The 22,091-nt window shown below is 51.5% G+C and overlaps 1 protein-coding gene and 2 long non-coding RNA genes across 3 annotated transcripts; 2 read left to right on the forward strand and 1 right to left on the reverse strand.

Moving 5' to 3' along the window:
- The first annotated feature begins 3,574 nt into the window (after positions 1 to 3,574).
- On the forward strand, positions 3,575 to 7,097 carry LOC125963542 (uncharacterized). The gene is made up of 2 exons (XR_007475618.1): positions 3,575 to 5,092; positions 6,618 to 7,097. It is a non-coding gene; the product is annotated as an uncharacterized LOC125963542 (long non-coding RNA).
- Positions 7,098 to 9,204: 2,107 nt separating this feature from the next.
- On the forward strand, positions 9,205 to 17,095 carry LOC125963543 (uncharacterized). Its single transcript, XR_007475619.1, has 2 exons — positions 9,205 to 9,516; positions 14,838 to 17,095. It is a non-coding gene; the product is annotated as an uncharacterized LOC125963543 (long non-coding RNA).
- Positions 14,090 to 22,088, reverse strand: DHRS1 (dehydrogenase/reductase 1). Its single transcript, XM_004283123.4, has 9 exons — positions 21,821 to 22,088; positions 21,150 to 21,323; positions 19,816 to 19,959; positions 19,593 to 19,672; positions 16,126 to 16,258; positions 15,666 to 15,812; positions 15,048 to 15,117; positions 14,662 to 14,742; positions 14,090 to 14,479 (listed from the first exon to the last, which is right to left on the reverse strand). The coding sequence occupies exons 2-9, from the start codon at positions 21,297 to 21,299 to the stop codon at positions 14,343 to 14,345; spliced, it is 942 nt and encodes a 313-aa protein (XP_004283171.1). The 5' UTR covers positions 21,300 to 21,323; positions 21,821 to 22,088; the 3' UTR covers positions 14,090 to 14,342.
- Positions 22,089 to 22,091: the final 3 nt, after the last annotated feature.

Raw genomic sequence — 22,091 nt, forward strand, 5'->3', positions numbered from 1 at the left:
AGCTTTGCACGCACACAGGATCACACGTGGGAAGCAGTGTGCAGAGTGGTTAAGAACGTGGACTCTGGGACTTCCCTGGTGGCACAGTGGTTAAGAATCTGCCTGCCAATGCAGGAGACACGGGTTCGAGCCCTGGTCCGGGAAGATCCCACATGCCGTGGAGCAACTAAGCCCGTGCACCACAACTACTGAGCCTGCATGCTGCAACTACTGAAGCCCACGTGCCTAGAGCCTGTGCTCCGCAACAAGAGAAGCCACCACAATAAGAAGCCCGTGCACCGCAACTAAGAGTAGCCCCCGCTTGCTGCAACTAGAGAAAGCCCACGTGCAGCAACGAAGACCCAACAGGTCCAAAAATAAACAAATTAAATTAAAAAAAAACAAACAAACATGGACTCTGGGGTCTGACTGCCTGGGTGCAAATCCTGGCTTTGCCACTTATTAGATACATGACCTGGGCAAGGCACTTAACCTCTGTGTTGACTTTCTTCTGTGTCTCAACTCCTTCAACGGTAGCATAGGAAAAATAATGTTACCTACCTGCTAGGGTTGAAGTAAAGATTAAATGTAAAAGTCTATGTAAAGTGCTTAGGACAGTGCCTGCCCTGAGTAAGGGCTCAGTAAATAGTTGTAGCTAATTTTCATGACAAATATGCCAGGGAATAGAGGCTCAGAAAGAAAGGCTGAGTAACTTGCTAAGTGCTACCCATGTAGTAAGTAGTCAAGTGGACATGGGTCTGATCTAGCCCAGCCCTCTCTCTACCTCATCAACTGCTTTTTTTGTTTGTTTAGTTGGGTTGTTTTGGTCACCACCTGTTCTTGCTTCCTGCTCTACAGCAACTCACATGTGCAACCAGATACCTGGGAACACAAGTGCCCACAGATGCAGATCTGCCAGGTACAGTCTTACATCATAGTCACTAAGGGTGGAGGAAAGGGGGTGGAGGAAGGCTGAAGTAGGCATGAAATATTTTTTAGTGATTAGTAATCCTGAAACTGGGAAATCTGAGTCAAGCCGACTTAAGGGATGAAGCGAGTCTCAAAATCTGCCTCCATGAAGGTGGGGCCTGGTTTTGGAAAGAGGACAGGAAGGGCATTTCAGGCATGTGTTGTGACAGACTTAGCTGGCAGGCAGGCAGGCAGGCAGAAGCTGAACCAGGTGCCTTTGGAGATAAGAGCAATGGAAACAAGACAAACCTCTTGCTTTAAGGCAAAAGGAGGTGTCAGGAGTTATATCCTGTGTGGGATAAGTGGGAACCATGCTGGTGTCTGAGGGCCACAATCTGAATGACATTTGAGGAAGGGATTTTACTGCCTTCTACGTAGAGAAAAGAACAAGTAACAACCGAGTACTGACTGAGCCTCAGACATCCTATTTGATGTTCTCACTACCTATGTGAAGTAGGTATTATGATTTTACAGTGAGGACCCATGCATACAGTGGGTTCACAGAGGTTAAGTTGCTTGCCCAAGGTCACACAGCTGGGAGGAAACCAAGTCCCCCTAAAACCGAGTTCCCTTACCAAGTTTATGATGAATCTATCGAAAATTTTATTCCTTTTTTGGTCCCCTCTGACCTCGATCCTGTGTTAATTGAACACTAACCAACCAGAGTCCGATGACTAAAGTTGCTGTTGTCGATAACAGAAGATGTCAGCATGGGCACAGGTAGCAATTCTACCCAGCAGAAAATGGGGACCCCAGGAGGCAGAGATGAGGGACCCACAAACAAGCTCTGGTAGAGGCATGGTGAGGGCAGGACTGGGGATGTGGGGCAAAGAATCCTCACTGGCGGAGTGAAGGAAAAAATAGACTATGAAGAGAGGTTCTGTGACCTTGAAGCCAATATTAATAATGACTAAATTCTTTGCAGCCATGATAAGAAGAAACTGAAATTCTGCCCAAGGTCACACAGCTTGTAAGTGATAAGAGCCTGGTCTCACTCTGGGGGGCAGGGTACCCTTCAGAGGACAACTAAATCACCCTTTATACACACACAATAAAGTTTGCTACTTCTCTAAATTGAACAAACCAACCAACTGACCCTGGCTGTCTGATTCCAGAAGACACTCTTACTCACTTTCCCTCCGTCTGGCTTGCCCACCGTGCTCTGCTGCAACCGGCAAAGGCCCAGAGTGTGTGGGAGAGTGAGGGGGTGTGGAAGTGTCACAAGACTTCTGGAAAGCTGGGGTGGGTGTGCTGGAGGGCCAGGTGGGGGAGGGAGTTCCACTCAGAGGAACTCAGACCTGATGGTCTGGATCTTCCCGGGGCCATAGTTCCGCAGGGTATCAAGTGAGCAGTGGTTAGATGTTTGGATGGGAGCGCACCGGGCACTTGAGAGGAAATCAAATGCTGGGAAGGCTGAGGGTCAGCTTAAGTTGCAGTAAAGGAGTTGCAAGGGCAAGAGCAGAGCCTGGCACCTGCTGCTCAGCAGAAAGGGCAGGGTTGAAGTTTCCCCATGCATGAGCAGAAGTGCCCATTTCTTACTTCTTGCCACATGGACCCTCCTCTCCCCCAGCTTCCTGACCTTCTCTCTAACCTTGACCACCACAGAACAGGACATCAGAGCTGGAGAGGGCTCGACAGATCATCTGGCTCCCGTTCACCTCCCAGCGGCAGGTGGTGACATGAAACCACATACACGTTGGCGGCAGAGCCAGAGTTGGAAACCAGGTTTCCCAGTGATTATCATAGAGCTTTTGCACCCATCAGCTCCATGTCAGGATATGTTGAGGGACAAAATGGTTAACTGTGGGTAGGCTGATAGGATAGTAGATATAACTGGTAGGATATTCATCTCCAAATAATAGTGGTTAATGTGTGTTTGTCAACTTGGAGAGAAGTCCCTAGTGGTGGCACTTTTCAGTGATATGTTGGATGAGCACACAGTGCCATTCTCATAATTGAAGGTAGCTAACATGTAGTTGGGAGGAATGCTGGATGATGGAATCTGGATCTAAACATAATTTGAGGGCCCATATTTGACCAGATAGCACTGAATAGTGACAGAGGTACAATCTGGTTCTTTGGTCCTCAAATCATCCTCTCACAAGAGCATGATGTGTGGGCAATGGAATAACACCAGTGTGTGCAGACAGGGAGGTTCTGGTTGGCATAGGGCTGGTAAGAGTTGACTCCTTGCCAGAAGCACTGACCTGACTTTGAGCTGCACGAAGAGAGCTTTAGGACCCAGAATGATGGGGTGCAGAGGCCCCAAATCTGTGATGGTCAGACCCTGTTGGGAGTGTCTGGTCCATTTTAAGAGGGACAGGGACAAACAGCAAGGTCCAGAGGGGGCAATCAAGATGGTGAGGAGAGTCCATGACCAGAGAGAGGACATGGGAATGTCGAACTGGGGGAGAGGACTCAAGGGGCAGATGATTGTGGTCTTCAAACTCTTGAAGGGCTGTTAGTTGGAACAGAAGCCACATTGATTCTGTTAATCTTGAGCATAAAGAACAAAGACCAGTGAATGTATATAGCCTTGTTATGGGGGAAGACTTTCTTATAATTAAAGCTGTCCAAAGGTGGAATGGGCCTAAATGAGTGGTGGGGAGCTCACCATCATGGGAGGTAATCAAGCATGTGTTGGTCAACAACCTTGTGAGAATGGGGTAGAGAACATTCAAGGACTAGAATGTTCCCCAAAGTTATGAAGGAATCTGATGCCTGGGATGGCCCAGGGAACCAGAATGACTCAAAGCCCAAGAAGATCCTCTATATTCACCACCTCCCCAGGGTCCTGGGGTCCTTCATACTTGGTCCTCGTGCTTGGATTTTTTTTCTCTCCTTCCTGCTCCCCAGTGCCTTCTGCCGGATTGGGGAAATTCCACGATAGCCAACAGTGCCACCAGGTACCCATAACTGGAGAAGAGGAAGGAACGGACTGGCCAGTCAGAGGGAAGGGCAGGGCCCCAAGTCTCGGCCCAAAAGACAGAAGGGCCCCAGAGGGAAAGTCCCCATGCTAGAGCATCCTGTCTCCCCCAGGGTGTGGCAGGTGCTGACTCAGGTTGGCATCTCTAGGGGAAGAGATGTAGGGAAAGCAACCAGGAAACAGGGCTGAAAAGCTGGAAAATCTTCTTGAACCAGAACTAGAGTCTCTGCATTGCACGGTGGTTGGTGAAGTTGACAGCATTGCCCAGAGCACTGGTGGGACTGGGAACGTGTCTGGCAGGGCCTGGGTGGCAGCCTGTCTGCTGCACAACTCCATGGTATGCCTTGGGCTTGGGGCGTATACACTGTGAGCGGTGCCAGGAGGTAGGCAGTCCTGAGGTTCTAGGCCTGCATGAGAAACAGAAGCCTTGGAACGAAGTGAGACTGCGGGGGCCTAGGGAAGGAAGGGATGCTCTGGCTAGGAGATGAGAGCAGGGGACAGAGGACAGTCCCAGGAAGGAGGAGCTGCTTGCTTTGGGGAGGACCCTGCCCTTACCTCTTTCCTGTTCCATTCATTCATTCAACAGTGACTGAGTGCCCCTGTGCTGGGCACCATGCTGGGCACGGAGGCCAAACACGGACACATGGAGCTTATGGTCCTGAGAGGGGCTGTCGCACAGAACCCTCTGAGTGTTGGGAACAGTGTAGAGAGGCAGTCAAGTAATCCTATAAGCAAATGTAAAATTACAGCTCTGCCCTTAGGGAGGTGTGTGTGGTGCTGGGTGAGCTCCTATGGGGGTGGGTGAGGTTTCCCAGGAAGGGAGCTTGGAGCTGGGGCTGCAGGTATGGGGGAGGAGCCCTGGCTTGGGGCTCGGACACACATCTCCTCTGTGCTTCTCCAGAAGCAGGGCCTGTGTTGCCCTCTTTCAGCTCATCCTGTGGGCGTACAGCCCCTCTGCTTCTGCTCCTGCCATGACCTACCGAGAAGGCTGGTTTGATCGCATGTCTCCTCACCTGCCTGCCCCATGGTGGTTGCTCAACAAACATTTACATAATTCAGCCAGTCAGTCCTTGAGCAGTAATCACTGAGCACCAATACAGCTCACCCCACGGCACTGACCAAGACTGCCAAGGGCCCTGCTCTCGTAGAGCTTACACTCAAGCTGGGGAGACTGACACTGTAGAAGCAAATACACACAAAAGACGATTTCATCAAGTCGTAAGTGCCCCGAGGAAAATTAAACAGGGTATTGAGATAGAGCTGGTGGTGTTTGTAGGGGTCCTGGGAAAGAATGAATGAGTGAATGAATGAATGGTAAGCCATGGTGGTCAGAGCAAGACATGCTGCACCCCGCTGGATGGGGCTTAGGAGGGCGAGCTGGGACTCTTAGATCCCACAGCAGGGAGCTTGGGGCGAGATGGGGAGGAGGTAGACAGGGAGTGGTGTGGAGCCTCAGAACTCAGTGTAAAGAAGGAGAACGCCTGGAACTGATGACAGAAACAACACTATGTCTCCATGTCCCCTTGGCACCCAGCATGACTCAGGCTTGAGTTCTGAAGGGTGGGGGCAGGGAGGACCTGGAGTTGAGGTTCGGGAAGCTTGCAGGGTTGGCCAGCTTCCCCAGGCCTGCTCCCACAGAGGTCCGTAGTGCTCCCATAGCTGGCAGCCGTGCTACGCAGTCCTCTTCCCAAACCCAGGCCCCTGAGCAGGGGGCAGGGAGCTAAGGTTGAGGCACGAGATAGATGGGCTCCAGGTGAGACATTTACAGCCAGCCTCCTGTTTACACTGCTGAAACCGTGTAACTCTGATTGGGACTTGAACGCATGTGCCGGGACTCAAACCCAGCCTAAACCCAGTTTGGGACTTGAACCCACAGTCTTTATTTTATTTTATTTTATTTTTGGCTGTGCTGGGTCTGTTGCTGCACACGGGCCTTCTCTAGCTGCGGTGCACAGGCTTCTCACTGTGGCGGCTTCTCTTGTTGCAGAGCACAGGCTCTAGGCTACGGGCTTCAGTAGTTGTGGCACACGGGCTCAGTAGTTGTGGCTCACGGGCTCTAGAGCTCAGGCTCAGTAGTTGTGGCGCACGGGCTTAGGTGCTCTGCGGCATGCGGGATCTTCCCGGACCAGGGCTTGAACCCATGTCCCCTGCATTGGTAGGTGGATTCTTAACTACTGCGCCACCAGGGAAGCCCCTGAACCCACAGTCTTTTGAGATCACACGCCTGGTTTCAGGACTTAATGAAGCTCAGGTTCTTGATGTTTCCTTGCAGAAAGAAGTCAGTGAGAGAAAAAGTGATAGGTAAGAAGTGGATTTATTTAGAGAGAAGAAACACACTCCACAGACAGAGTGTGGGCCATCTCAGAACCGGACGCACAGGCTCAGCGGCCATGGCTCACGGGCCGCAGCCACTCCGCGGCATGTGGGATCTTCCCGGACCGAGTCACGAACCCGTGTCCCCTGCATTGGCAGGCGGACTCCCAACCATTGCGCCACCAGGGAAGCCCTCACTTTTTGATCTTTGATGGTCAGCCTTGGAACTGTCACGGGCGCTGGTGGGTGTGCCATTTAGCATATGCTAATGTATTACAATGAGCATATAATGAGGCTCCAGGTCTACTGGAAGTCAAATCTTCCACCATCTTGGATCTAGTTGGTTCTAACCAGTTTTTGTCATGTCCTATGGCTATGTCATTCTTTTAAAGGTTGTGCCCTGCCCCCTTCCCTCCTATTTCACTTCCAGATAAAAACAACAACAGGAATGGGGTAAAGAGCTGGACTTTGCCTCTGGCAGACACTTTAACAGGAATGGCAGGGGTAGAGAAGAACTGAGCCTTGCCCAGATGGGAGATGAAGAGACCACATATTTCTCATTCTCGAGGTCAAGGAGACCTTTCCAACTACACATGTGCAGAAAGGCTCCTTGGGGGCCAAAAAGGGAGGGGGCATCACCCCATAGTAGGTGACGTCAGTCTACCCATAGGCCTCTTCACTAGAATCCATCTTGGCTGAGATGCGCATGCACACATGGGAGGACCCTGAGATAAACCAAATATGGACTCAGAGCCAGACAAAGCAAGATGATTGGCCAAAGGAAACCCGGAAGAAATGCCCCATATAAGTGATTCAAACTACCACGAGGGTGCGACTCTCTGAGTCCACCCATGTGAGTCTTATTCACATGTACACTTTTTTCCTCCTAATAAACACTTTACTTGTTTCACTACTTTCCATATCTTTGTGGGAATTCATTTCTACAAAGCCAGCAGGCCAGGGGCCTTGTCACTGGCCACCGTCCCTGGTGGTCTAGTGGCTAGGATTCAGTGTTCTCACTGCCGCGGCCTGACTCTAGTCTCTGGCCGGGGAACCGAAATCCTGCTTCAAGCCGCTGCAGGCCGAGGCCACCCGAGATCAAGGTGTAGCCCGTGGGGCTGAGCCAAGGACTGAGGAATACGTGGGGCTGCAGTTCTGGGAGTGTGAGACCTGGGGCACAGCCACTGCCATTAGCTGGCTCAGCCCACCCGCCTCAGGGAGGGAGCGTGGACCCCTCACCAGTGGGTCCCACTGGGCCTGTGAGCTCAGCTGCACCCTGGGTGGCTTGGACACTTTAAGCACTATTCTGTTCTGACTGCAGGGTTCAAAGGTTCTGTGAATCTGTGTTGGGGGAGGAGGAGAAGGGGCCAAAACCCAGCTCCTGTCCTGGGGTTGTGGGGGGGTAGGGGGTTTTCCACCTTATCTAGGGGACCCGATGAGGACATCCACGGCTCTAATACCAGTCAAGAGCCAAGTGAATGTCATAGGTTCCCGAAAAGGGGCAAGAGAAATTGCAGAAGAAACCAGAAGTTTCTAGGACGTTGAAATGAGTTCTTTTTTTTTCTTTTTCAATTTATTTATTTATTTTTGGCTGCATTGGGTCTTCGTTACTGTGTGTGGGCTTCTCATTGCGGTGGCTTCTCTTGTTGCAGAGCAGGGGTCTAGGGCACGAAGGCTTCAGTATTTGTGGCACACGGGCTTAGTTGCTCCGCGGCATGTGGGATCTTCCGGGACCAGGGCTCGAACCCATGTCCCCTGCATTGGCAGGCGGATTCTTAACCACTGCGCCACCAGGGAAGCCCGAAATGAGTGTTGTGGGAAGAATTCTGGCAGGTGGAAATGGGGCTGGGGCTGTTGAGGGGAGCGGGCGGCAAGCCAGGGACCAGAACAACTCGAGCAAACATGCAGAGGAAAGGAAATGTCACATTGAGAGAAGGGCAACTCTGTATTTGGCCAGAGGGGTCCTTGGGCTGAGTGAACTTGGGAATGCTTTCACCATTCTGCCCAACCCCCAACCCTCTGCGCAAAAAAGAAAACTCGTCCAAAACCAAATAACAATAACAACAACAACAACAAAATAAACCAAAAAAACAAGCAGCAGAGGCAGCATGGTGCAGGGGAAAGAGCTCGCACTCTGTAGTCATGTATTTGGTTGAATCCAGACCCTTTCACAGTAAAGACCTGCAACTCTGGACAAGTACCCCAACTTTCCTAAGCCTCAGTCTCCTCAGCTGTAAGAGAGTACAGTACCTCATATGGCAGGTGAAAAAGATGAAGTCTGGGGCTTCCCTGGTGGTGCAGTGGTTGAGAGTCTGCCTGCCGATGCAGGGGACACGGGTTCGTGTTCCTGTCCGGGAAGATCCCACATGCTGTGGAGCGGCTGGGCCCATGAGCCATGGCCGCTGAGCCTGCGTGTCCGGAGCCTGTGCTCTGCAACGGGAGAGGCCACAACAGTGAGAGGCCCGCGTACCGCAAAAAAAAAAAAAGATGAAGTCTGACCTAGGCAGAGTGTTTAGGTCATTGCTGCTCTCATTAAACACGAATTCTCTCAGCCCCTACAGCGCCTCGAGTCTCTGGATGGCTCAGCTGTGTTAGAGTGACAGCGAAAGCCCGGAGCCCAGTTGCGTTTCCTTCTCTTGCACCAGCCCCTCCAGGGCTGCTGGAGTAGTATCTGTTCATGGAGTTCCAGCTTTGCCTGTTTCTTCTGGAACCACCTCTCCAATGAAGGGGGAGACAAGACTTGCCTGTCGAGGATGGGAGCATATATGTTCATACTTGTAACAGAAATGGTGCAAAGCTGACCCCACTTCATCCCTCTGCCTCTTTCCCAGCATTCCTCGCAGCCTCCTCCATTTCAAGGGCTTAAGGAAGGGTCCTTTTCTTTCCCAGATTCCCCCATTATCAAGTTAAGCACAGCCGGATTCCAGGTCCTCTCCTCTTCTGGCACACAAGTTGCCAGGCAGGCCCTGTGACCCGTTGACCTTGTTCCCAGTGAGCCTGCACTGGGCCCTGGCGGGAACTGGCCCACTTCTGAGCTCTGCAGGTGCCTCTGTGCAGAGGGCAGTGGCATCCATCCATCCATCCAGAGAAGGTCCCGCCTGTGCCCATCCTCAGCCCCTGCTCAGACCTGCCTCTGCAGCTCAACATGAACCAGGCCAGCCTGGTTAAACAGGAGGTAATAAAGCTCTGTGGATGATCCCTGGGCGGGGGCCCCCAAGAAAGGTGTGTGTGTAGGAGAGCTAGCCAAGGTGACTGTCCCAGAGGGAATCAGGACAGATCGAGATGGGCAAGGACGCCTTTGGTTGCTGGAGGCAGGAACTGAGGCAGAGGTGAGGTTTTGCAGAGAAAGGCAGGGGTAAGGATGTTCTAATACCCCCAGGAAGGTGAAACCTGAAGGGAACAAGAGTTGTCTGTGGCCCAGGGAGCAGCCTGGCTGCCCACCCCTCCCGCCCCTTTGAGTCCCCACCCTGGGTCTCATCATGGCTGTCTAATTGTTTCACGGTGATAACTGAAAGCACTTTGAGAGCCAGACCTTTGTCTTCTAAAGCTTGCCTGTGCCCATCTGCCTCGCCCTGCCCAGGGCTGGGCAAGGAGGAGGCTGCAACAAAAGCCAGCTGACTGGGAGATGGAAGGGGAGGGAGAAAATTGTGTGGAGGGCCCGGGGGGAAGGGCAGGTGAGGGGGCCCCGAGGGGCTAGGAGGAGCGGCGGAAGGATGGGAGGCCAGAGAGGACACAGGCCGAAGGTCTGGGGAGGAGGGGTTGTGTGGAGGTGTGGACCAACCTAGGGGGTGAAGACCGGGGACCAGATGGGATGGGGGACAGGCTGCGGCGAAACAACTTCTGAGGTCATGGCGGGGGCCCTCCCCAGTGACAGGGAGAGCAGGAGCTGAAGGGACCTCATGCAACATGCAAAACAGTGGGGGTCATGGGTGGGTAGGAGCCAGGATGAGGAGGGAAAAAGGGTGGGTCTGGGCCCGACCATCTCACCTTGATTTGTCTATTAGGCTGGGCTCCTCTGGGGCCTTGTGTGTGCTCTTCATTCCCCATGCCTGAATCCTCACACCACTGTCACTCACATCACCCAAAGGGACTTTCAGGAGCCGATGGGAAGTCCTCCTCCATGACTCGTCCCGGAAGCTGGCATCTGAGATGCCATGGTTCAGGCCTGCTTCCATCACCTTGTTTTGTGTCAGCCAATCGGTCAGAGCTACATCCCTGGGGACTCCTTGGGAGCAGAAGCTCCACAGTTGGCCTCACTTTGGCACGCCTAACCCTTGGGCAGTTGCCCTAGGAAAGAAGAATCCACTTCAGGCGTGACGTGCATCTCACAGGTGCAGTGTGGGTCCGCTTCTGAGGAAGCCAGGGCTGGTCAGGCTGATGAGGCTGGGCTCCTTGGCACCGCCACTGCTTCTCTGCAGCCATTTTCCTCCATTCTTTAAGCCCTCAGTTGCTCTTTCTCTTACCCTCCCTGCTAGCGGGGTAGGGAAGTTGTGGGTAATGGGAGCACCTGCCTAACAACGTGAGAAGGGGTGGGGCCTGTGGGCCAGGGCTGCTCCTTGCTTAGAAGTGTAGAACACAAGGGCCATAATGGCCTCAGAGACTGGAAAATACAACCCCTTAGCTGGAGAAAGAGAGGCCCAGATTTGCACGCAGTCAAATCTCTTCTCTGAAATATGCTTAGCTCTCTGCTTGTACAGGCGTGGGCTTTCTCTATGGCTACCCAAGAATATGGTAGTGCTGGCTGCCTCTGGGTTGGGACTGGGCACTAGTGAGCAGGGATAGGAGGGGGGACTTCTCACTGTACACCTTTATATACCTTTTGGATTCTGACCCATGTGAATGTCATCTTTTAGAAATGTAAATTTTAAAATGCTAATCAAAAATCTCTTCTCCATCCTTCCCTGGGCTCCCTTAGGGGATTAAGCATCTTCTGGGGATCGGCCAAGTCTCTAGATTTGCTCTGGTAGGGGTAGGGGCTGTATCTCAGCCAGCCCGTGTCTCACCACGGCTGATTTCCTTCACAACTCAGGCACATTCTTTTCTTCTCTGTGCCTGCTGCTGCTTTCACGGCCCCCATGCCAGTGGTAACAGCACGGCAGTCCTGCACCAGCCCCACCTCCCTTCCTACAGGTCCTGTCTATTGACTCTGCCTCCTACAATCTCTCCTCAGCCCACACCTCCGCTGCCATCACATCCCGGGATATTGGCCAGCCTCTGGGCAGCTCTTCTGATGCCTGCCTGTCCTCCCTCTGGTCCATCTTCCCCACACCTCAGCCCCAGCAAGCTTCCTCAAATACAGATCAGTGCACACTCCTCTCTTGCTTAAACCCTCCTGTAGCTTACAGTGTTAATGCTCTGTCCAGATCCCCTCGGATGCCCTTTTCCATTTTTGTGCATGACACCCCCTTCAATGTGTTTTCAAGGTCGACACCTGCAGCTCCTCTTGGAAGGCTGCCCATGACCTCCTGGAGCTGCTTTGCCCTGCCTGGCCCCACCTGGGCCAAAGTGTGACTGGTGACTGCTCAATGGTGGTGGTGGGGAATGAAAGCCTGGCTCCCTTGTCCCAGGCAGGGCTACCCTGAGGCCTTATACTCCAGTGCTCTCCCCTGGGCTCTGAGGGAAGCCACCCTCCACGGCTGAACTGGAGCTCTTGCTTGGCTTCTCCCCCTCCACCCAGCTCCCCGGGGAGCACTTCCTTAGTAGTCACTCAGCATCTAAGATGAATCCCTCGCGTGGAAACCTACTGCCCACAATTTAAATCTTAATCACTGTTCTTTACTCATCTCCTTTCTCCCTGGAAACTTACCCCATACCACATCTACACTTACATCATACCAACTTCTAGCTGTCCTGCACCATTTCGTGTCTCAGTACCTGCCTTTTTTTTTTTTTACAGTTAGAAAAAACGACCCCCCCTCCCACCTTCTCTCTTCCCATTCTTTAAGTCTCTGGTCAGTATCACTTCCTTCACTCTCCTAATGGAGCCAGTTGCTCCCTCCTGTACTGTCAGGGTACTGTGTAAACTTACTATAGCACCCATCTCACCAAATTGAACTAGTCTTCTCTGGTGCCTAGTATGGTGCTGGGCAGAATGCAGGTGTCAAATAAATGTTTTCTGAATGAATACTAATCCCCCAAATGTCCTAAGACTCTGCTATTGGGTTTCTCAGATCTTGAATCTCTTCCACCTCCAATCAACACTCACTGTCCATGTTTCAGACTCTCAGAGCTCGACTCCATTGTTTATGTTTCTAAGATTAATTAAGTCTTGTTGGAGGGAGGCAGTGTGGTATCTCTTAAAGAACACTGCTCCCTCCGGCTTCTTGAGATAACCAGGGCTGAGGCTGAACTCTGCGTTGATGTACTCTTGGGGACCCAGTTCACTCACTTCCTAAGGTAAGTCGAAGGTCCAGCTGACTTCTAAGGTCTTCCAGGGCTGAATGAAAGTCCTCTGTGGGTTGAAGCCTGGTCTGTCTTGTTCTCTGCTCTCCCAAAGCCACGAATGGTGCCTGGTGCACAGCATACTCTTAAATGTTTGTTAAGAGGAAGAATCGACAACTTTAGTGGCTACATATTGCTTGGTGCATATATGTTATTTCACTTACTTTCCAAAGTGGTGAAGTTAGGATTTGTGCACAGATTTGTATGACTGAAGCCCATGTTCTTCCCATGATACCTTGTGGCGTTTAGGGAACAAGGCCCTCACGAAAGGATCTGTTCCAATGATGTTTTTTAAAGATGGGTGTGGAAGGCTGGAGGAGATCCTGAGGTGCTTGTCCTTCTTCTTAAAGCATATAGGCAACTGCTGCTGCCCCTCACCAATCTTAGGGGAATTTAGGGTGGTGAGTGGAAGGCAGTGAGTGGGTGGTGAGGAAATCTGATCACTGCGATCTGAATGGGGTGCCTGGGTAAATGGTGGAATTTAAGTACGCAGTTCTAGTCACACGCTGAGAAGCTGGCTCTCTCTTAAAAAATGGCCTGACTGGCAGCAGCTGTGGACTCCTGTGCCATACATACGTGCACCATAGCTGAATTCAAGCAACCGCCGTCAAGTCACTGACTGCAGGGTTGGAAGAGATGCACCAGCCAGTGAGCCACCCCAGCGCCCACTGGAATAGTAACCAGGGGCGGTCCCCAAAAAGCCACAGGAAGATCACAGCTTCTGCAGACTCTATGGGGAGCCCTCGGAAGCCTCAGCTCTCACCCTGCCCTTTTGGAAGTTTAGAAATTATCTATGCCACTCTGATTTACAGCAGCCATCCAGTTACCTTGATGGCCATCGAGGCTGCTGGTGGGAAGGTGCCCTCAGAGTGGCCCTCAGCTCCTCTTTGGAATACACACCCTGTTGCCTTGCCTCGGGCTGGGACAGATCCCCCCCAAGCAGGAAAGGCAGCCCTGAAGGGTTCTTGCAGTCAGTTCTTCCGAAAGCAGTTCAGGTGGTGCTGTCCCAGGAGGGAGGATGTGATGTGCCGGTGTCATCAACTACTCTTCTGCCTCTCACGTGGATCTGGAGAGTACTTTCCTCCCAAATTCCGGGAAACTGTGAACACCAAGGAGCTTGCCCTTCCTGGATTGGGCCTCAACCAGGGATCAGGCCCAGCTAGAAGGCAGCAGGCATCCCTGAAGAGACGGCGGAATGAGGGGGTGGGAAAGCAGTGAGGGACTGGGGTGTGCCTGCTTCTGGCTGTGGAGGACCCTGCTCCCCAGCTGGGGCATGGGAGCCAAAGGGCAGGTGCTCCTGAGATGGGCAGCTCTACAGGGAAGAGGAGGAACAGATGTGGAGTAAAGGGGCTTGTGCTGGGGATAGAGATCCTTGAGAACCTACACATTTTGCATACCATTAGGTCTCTCTCTCAAGTACTTAATACCTTCCTGAGCATAGAATCAGCACTTGAAAATAAGTTGAAGGAGAAACGAGACCTTTATTAGCCCCCAGAACATTTTTCAATATTAAGGCAAAAAGTAAAACACAGAGGCAAGGAAGACCTGAAGAAGAACCTATAAAGGCCCCTAGGGCTCAACCAGGGCACACGGCAGAGGCCTTCTCTTCAGATCAAGGGTATGCAGCAGGTGGGCGGGAAAGGTGGCCTTGTTCCACTGCGATAGGCCAACCACTCAGCCCAAAGGGAAGCAGAACTGTGTCAGGCCAGGAGGGTTAGAACTTGCTAGCATAGAGGGTCATAACCCACTTGGGCACTCGGAGGAAGCCAGGCAAGTAGGAGGCCAGCCAGCCCAGGCTGGAGACATGGGAGACAGCGGAGCTCAAAGACAAATAGTCCTGGACGGGGCGGCCTGCGGACCACAGGAAAAGAAGGATTAGACCCTTGCTTCCCACTCCTCGGACACCCCCACCCCAGCTGAGGAGACTGAATGGAAGGTGAGGGAGGAGGGAACAGGGAGAGAGAACAGGCGAAGGGGTGAGCCAGGTGAGAAGGAAGAGAGGTCCAGGCTGGCTGCTGGGCCAGAGCTCTTACCATCAACGTCCTGCAGGCCGTAGCGCCGCGCCAGGTCACAGGATGGCAGCACCTTCCCGCTTAGGCTCAGGATATTGGGGTCTGTGGGCACACAGACAGCTGAGACGGCCCGGGTGTGGCCCAGGGCACTACCGAGACAGGCTTAGGGACCCAGACTTGTTTCTCTCTGTTTCTAGGAAGGTTCCTGGGCCTCTGGCTCTTGGCCATGTCTCCCAGGATCCAGTTCCTGAGGCTCCCGCACCTCAAACTGGGCATCGGACCCTTTGGGGCTCCAGACGCCAGAGAAAAGAAGGGCATATTCCTGGCTCGGGACCCTGAACTGACTGCCACCACCCTGAAGATCCTCCACGCCCTTTCCTGTTACCAGCCGCCCCCAACCTCTTCACCTGTTGCCAAAGCCACCACACATTTGCCACTCATTTCTGTGGTCTCCGCAGATGAGAAACGAAATTTGAACTGAAACACAGGGGCAGAGAAGTGAAGGGTTAATTTCCAAGAGCACTGCCCAAGTCCCTTCCCTGCTTTCAGCTTCTGTCCAGGAGACAGAGGCCCTCATCACTGCACCTGCAGGACTCAGCATCTCAGAAGGTACGGGAATCATTCCTCCCCACATCCAGTGAGCCCTGTACCCCAGGACCAGGACCAACTGCCTTTCCTAAGTGGAAGGATGTAGGGTTGTCAATTATGTCTGGGCCTTCTAGATTAGTTCAGAGCAGAGGTCAAGGGCATGGGCTTTGGAGCTGTATAATCTTTCCACTTATGGCACATGTGACCTTGAGCAAGTTTCTTAGCCTCCCTGAGTTTCAGTTTCCCCGTCTGTGAAATGGAGACACTGTCTCCCTTACAGAAGAAAAGGACATAATGTGTGTCAGTGCTCAGCCCTGCGCCTGCCGCGACAAGCACCTGGGTATTTACTCTGTTGTTACTGTCTTGCGGTTGGAGGATATGGGGATGGAGTGGCTGATCCCCACATTTTCTGCCACCCTCGCCCTCCCCTTGCCAACCTGCTCAACAAGGGGATCGGCAGTGTTCTCCTCCTTCATCACGTGCTCCTTCAGCAGTTCTGTCTGCACCAACCCTGGCCAAAGCGACACGTAGCTGACCCCGTGGCACCGCAGCTCCTGGGCACAGTCAGCAGCCAGCCTGTCGCACTGCAGAGGGACAGAAGGCCAGGTGGGAGCCAGGGCACCTGGTCATGTCACCTCCCTCCCCTGCCTTCCCTGCTTCCACCGAGGATGCCCCAACCTCCTCGCCTTCCCAGGAGCCCTGTCTCAGCTGTCCACCTTCCCCAGTGCACTGCCTAGGCTGGCCAGCTGAGAGGAGCCCAGGCAAAGGAACCATCCATGCAGGGGCAGAGGAAGAGGTGAGGGTCAGTCAGCCTCACCACTCTGACTACCGGGGACTGTCTCTCCTGAGCTATGGGTACCACGACTGTCCCCAACCCCTGTGCCAGTGGGTCCTCACCGCAGCTTTGCCCACGCCATAGGGGACGTTGAAGAAATACTGCAGCCCACCAATGGAGGAGATGACCACGATGAGCCCCCGGCCAGCTGGTACCATCAGCCGTGCCCCATACACAGAGCATAAGTAGTGGCCTCTAGAAGGTGGGGCAAAGAAGAAGGAATGAACCACATTCAGGGCTGTCTCGGGAAGTTTCTTCTGCCCCCTAATGGCTTCTGATCCAGGAGAAGGCCGCAAACCTGGTGAATCAAGGGCCTGAGGCCACATTCTGAGAGGGACATGGGTAATATTAACCACCGAAGGTTAAGAAACAGCAATCTGTAGAAGACTGTAATGGAAGAAAAGCACTCTGTCATGACAGCAATAACAAAGCTAAAATAGCTCAGGGGATAAAACATAATAAATGTATAGGATCTACAAGGAAAAACTATAAAGTTCTGCTTAATATAAAAGAACAAGTACAGACATAATTTGCTTAGAAGAATCAACATGTAAAACATCAGTTCTACTTAAACTAATGCACAGGTCCAGTCAATGGGAGTTATATCTCAGTAAGACTCCTGGAGAGATCAACAGAACAATCTAAAGCTCAGTGAGAATAGATGTGTAAGAAGAGCCAGGAAAATTCTGAAAAAGGAAGAGTAACATCGTGTCGGTGAGGGGGATATGCTCCCCTCACCCAACCAACCTGCGTTAAAATGTACAATGAGGGGCTTTCCTGGTGGCGCAGTGGTTGAGAGTCCGCCTGCCGATGCAGAGGACACGGGTTCGTGCCCCGGTCCGGGAAGATCCCACGTGCCGCAGAGCGGCTGGGCCCGTGAGCCATGGCCACTGAGCCTGCGCGTCCGGAGCCTGTGCTCCGCAATGGGAGAGGCCACAACAGTGAGAGAGGCCCGCGTACCACAAAAAAAAAAAAAAAAAAAAAAAAGTACAGTGACATAATAGTTTAAAAAATGCAGGACTGGCATAATAATACATAAGTAAGTCAATGAAACAAAATACTCAATAATTAATCCAAGTGTAAAGGAGAATTCAGCGAATTACAAACGGAACATTTCAAACCAATGGGGCGAGACGGACCACACAATAAATGGATTTGGAACAACTGGTCAGTTATTTAGTGGGTGGGATTTGTTCTCCACCTCATTTACTGTTTTAAAATGCATTCTCAAAATATTTGAATATAAAAAAATGAGTGCACAAAAGCACTAAAAGAAAGCATGACAATGTGTTCATAAACTTGAGGTAGGGAAAACTTGTCTCAGTATCACACCTAGATAGAAATGTGACTTCTTAACAGTAAAACATATATATAGAGAGAAAGATGTACAAATACATACATGTGTACACAATTAAGTATACATAGCTGAGGAGAGCATACATGCAAACAATGAGTAATAAATTGAGAAAGATATTTGTAAAACACATCAAAGGAATCTAAAGATCTTGTACAAAGATCTCTTATAAATTGATGTGAAAAGAATAACTTAGTAACACAACTCACAAAAGAATCAAGAACCAATAAAAAGTGAAAAAAAAAAGCTCAACTTCACAAATAATAGAGAAGTGTAAATTAAAAAACACCTTCAGATATCTTTGGCCTATTAGATGGCGAAACTTGCCTGACCTCGTGGCCTGATATTGTCTAGTATGATTGAGGACACGGGGAAACAGATATCCTCCTTCACTGTTGTGAGATTATAAATTGGTGGGGTCTTTTTAGAGGACAGTTTGACAATGCTTATTAAAATCTTTAAGAAGTCATATTTTTTGACCTAATTATTTTCCACTGTTGCAACAAATAAGGGGTTAGATAAATAAATTATGGTATCTCTTCCTAGTGGAATATTTAAATGCATGGTAGAATATATACTAGGCTATTAACAGTAGCTATATCTCAGGCAAAAGAGGAAGCAGTGGTGACTAGGGGAATAAGATTGTACTGGTCTTCACAGTATTTTTTTTTTTTTTTTTTTTTTTTTTGCGTTATGTGGGCCTCTCACTGTTGTGGCCTCTCCCGTTGCGGAGCACAGGCTCCGGACGCGCAGGCTCAGCAGCCATGGCTCACGGGCCCAGCCGCTCCGCGGCACGTGGGATCCTCCCAGACCGGGGCACGAACCCGTGTCCCCTGCATCGGCAGGCGGACTCCCAACCACTGCGCCACCAGGGAAGCCCCCACAGTATATTTTTAAAAAAATAACACACACATACTTGGTAACCAGTATCGCAAGGGAAACAGGACCCTCCAAATGAAAACAAGTAGAGTATGGTATCAAAAGAAAGCCTGACCTCAGGCAATGCAGAAGAAAGGCACAGTAAATGTGAATGTGTGTGTGGGAGGTGAAAGGAGATGTTGGTGCACTTCCAGGAGGCTCACAGAGTGACCTTCACCTTGGAGAATTCATCAGAGCTCCAGGGCGGTGTCCAGGCCTTTGCTTCACAGGCTCAAAACCCTGACCAGCAGGAGATGAGAGTGTGGAAGGCCCCTCTCTTTGGAGGGTTAAGGATATGGGTGTTGCCAATTTCTAGCTTTTTGGGTTTTCTTTCTTTTTTTTTTTTGGCCACGGCATGCGGGATCTTAGTTCCCCAACCAGGGATTGAACCCATGCCCTCTGCAGTGGAAGGGTGGAGTCTTAACCACTGGACTGCCAGGGAAGTCCGGGTTTTCTTTTCTTGATTGTTGGCTGCCCATCCCCCTCTGTCCTCACAACCTTTATTCCACTTGGGAAATGACAAGTGGATTCTAATCCTGCTTCCCTGGGGTTGCCACTAGAAGCCCTGAGTGTCCTTAGACGCTTCAGAAGTAGATTTGCATATAATCTCTTGGTGACTCCCACAGGTGGCTGATCACATCCATGCAGTGTAGTTTCTGAGAGGGTACCCTCTTTCCAACAATACACACAGACCTAACTGATGTATGTCATGCTGGGTGAACTCTTAATGCGGTGTTTCATCTCACTCCTTTGCCAGATGTATGTGTAACCCCATGACACCCCTGCCCTCCCAACTTGGACTTGGGAGTACCCTTGCCTGTGGGTCTGGAGTGAGGAGGGAAAGGCTAAGATAGCTGGCACTCACTCTTCCTTATTGACCTTCTTCTGATCTAAAACAAAACAATTTCTTCCTCTAGCCATCTTCGGAAATACTGACTATAGGTGGCATGCTTTACCGAGGGAAAGAGGCTCCCTTCTGGGTCATGCATTTGGATGGGCAGAAAATGAGGCAGGAGGGAGGGCAAGGGCAAATTCAGATGAAAATTACTGACAGAAACAAGGCAAAAGTTGACATTCCTAGGTACAGATTCACCGGATTAAACTTCTTTAGAGATTAGTGGACAAATGGGACAGAAGGGAGAAGAGAGACAAGATCAGAGGGAAAAGGAGAGGGCACATGGGAAAACGTCTGGGCCCTCAGCTTGGTTGAGTGAGGGGAGCCCAGGCCCTTAGCGGGGTGGCAGGGGAGGCACCTACCTGAGTCCGACGTTGTTGATATCATCCCAGATGGAGGCGGGGCTTTCCCAGAATGCCTTTTTAGGGTTGTTCAGGATCACCTGGAAGACAGGGAGAGTGGTGAATAGGATGCTTTGAAGGCAGGAAGGGGCTGGATAATGGAAGGGATAATGAGTGGGGATGAGGACTCAGGTCAGAGGGAAAGGTCAGGAGTGTGGAGCTGGGGTCAAAGTTCAAAGAGCACCTGGACCCCAGCATAGGCGTTGTTGACCAGCACATCCAGACGCCCCTCCTGTTCTTGATCCACCTGCTCAAACAGGCTTCGCACTTCACTCTCCTGGCTTGAATCACACACCACGGGCACACACCGGCCCCCTCGGGATTGTGCCTGGAGAGGGTTAGAGAGGATATGAGCTTCCCGTCGAACATAGTATGAGACACAACACAGCTCCCCTCAACTCCCAGCGTGGGAGCTGAGAAGGCAATCATAGGACTCACAGCCAGCAGCTGAGGGAACATGGTGGCAATACTGCCCTCTGGTGCCTGTTGGAGGAGTTTCAGGAATGCTAGGTCCTGTCATTGTAGAGTAATGATGATGGGGATCCCAGGTTTAAAATCTATAGACATTTACTGAGGCCTACCATGCGCAAGGCATTGTACTCTGCATGTGGAGGGTGAGGGACAAATTAGGCTTGGAGGCTGCTCTTGAGAAATGAGTATCTATCTTTTTCCTCATTACTAGTCATTTCCATTTCACGTGCCCTTAGCTCCCACTCTTCACCACTCATGTGGAATCCCAACTTAAAATCACAGCCCTCTTACCCTCACTCCACCAACACTTCTGCCTGGTAAATGAGAAATCAAAGTTCTCAGACATGAACTATCTCTACTTCCTGTTCTGCCTCACCCTCTACAAATGTGCCCCCATCCTCTAACTTCAGAGAAAGAACACCTTATTCAAGAACAATCATCATATTCTCCAGATCCATGCTCTGGGTCCCACCCTCTGACCTCCCTGCCTAACTGCTCACCCATATTCCCAGTGCATTCTGGGCACACTTATCACTTACCATATAAATATTAATTACTTTTATCACTTACTGTATTCACATTACATTGAAATGATCCGTTTCTGCCTTAGACTTCCTGCTGGACTCTCTTTTAAAAGCAGAAGTTATGTCTTACTAATTTTGGTAACCCCAGTGCTTCACCCAGTGCCTAGCCTATCAAACACACCCCAGTATTTATTTAACTGAAATTCAGTAGAAAAGTCGAGTGAAAATGTACAAGTCAATAAAGTCTTAAAAACAGAGAAAAAGCACAGGTCCACAACTCTTAAGATGCAACTCCAAAATCCCTGAAGCTCTCAAACAGCAAGTTTTTTCATAAAATTCACTTGGTGGCAAAATATGACCTGATCTGAAGTTACTCATGGGGTTTACTTATCCCACTTTGAGTAAAAATGTTCATGTCTACTGAGGAATATTTTGGTTTCAGGTAAGGGATTAAGAGGAGTGGTTAATGGGAAGGGCTCCCTGAGGTGGTTTCTGCCCCTGGGATCCCAGAAGAAGCACTCACCTCCTGAGCAGTGGCCTGCAGTGTGTCCAGATTGCGGCCAGTGATGTAAACTGTGGCACCTGCTTGGCAGAGCTGCAAAGCGATGCCCCGGCCAATACCCCTGGAAGCACCAGTAACCACGCACACTTGGCCCTTCATGGGAGCTGGCATGACTCACAAGCCAAGGGGTTAAATCTGTGGAAGCAAGGACTTGCTCTGAGGGAAGCCTGCAGAGTGTATATGCAGAGGGGGGACCTTGACAATGATAGGAAGGGGGGACCTTGACAATGATAGGAAGGGGAGCCAAGGCTGAGATCCTTTGATGAGAGAGAAGTTTCAGAGGGGGATAACCAGTGCAGGGCCCAGGACAAGGCTGGTTGTCCCTTTTGGGAGGCCAAGGACTGAAGAAGGGGGATAACTAGTGCAGGCCCCAGGACATGGCTGGTTGTCCCTTTTGGGAGGCCAAGGAGTGAAGAAGTGGGGCTGTCCAGGAGGGCCACTTGCTGAGACTTTCTGAGTGGGGCTGACTGGGTGGGGGACTGTAGCGGGGCGGTCCCTCCCAGCGCGTCCACGCGGAGTTCTGAGCTCTCTGGAGCACTGGCCGCTGGTCCGGAGGCGAGACTTCCGGGTCGGGGGTGGGCGCGAGGCCAAGGGACCCCGAGCCCGAAGTGGAGGGAGCTCGCGCCCCTTACCTGCCACGTGTACTGCTGCTGGAGTTCTCGCGCCGCCTCGTTCTCGAAGTCGAGGACTTTAATTCTGGCCGCGGGAGCGGGACGAGGTGACAACTACGGGGTCAGAGTACGAGGCTGGGGTGGAAGTCCGCGTTCTGACCCAGTTTCCGCTAGCGACGCGGACGGGAGGATCAAAGAGTACCCCGCGGGTCCGGGGCAATGACCGGTGGGAACCAGCACTGGCAAGCGAGAGCTGGGCGATCCTGAAACTCAGCCACTCCCGCCGCGGAGC

This window comes from Orcinus orca, chromosome 2, assembly GCF_937001465.1.
Source record: "Orcinus orca chromosome 2, mOrcOrc1.1, whole genome shotgun sequence".
NCBI lineage: Eukaryota > Metazoa > Chordata > Mammalia > Artiodactyla > Delphinidae > Orcinus > Orcinus orca.

What these genes read in the sequence shown, in the direction of transcription:
- DHRS1 (XM_004283123.4), bottom strand. Translation starts at nt 21,299, where the DNA reads ATGCCAGCTCCCATGAAGGGCCAAGTGTGCGTGGTTACTGGTGCTTCC. An exon ending in ACGCCTATGCTGGGGTCCAG is followed by an intron (nt 19,673 to 19,815) that starts GTGCTCTTTGAA and finishes CCTGTCTTCCAG; the next exon opens with GTGATCCTGAACAACCCTAA. An exon ending in ATCAACAACGTCGGACTCAG is followed by an intron (nt 16,259 to 19,592) that starts GTAGGTGCCTCC and finishes CCCACCTTCTAG; the next exon opens with AGGCCACTACTTATGCTCTG.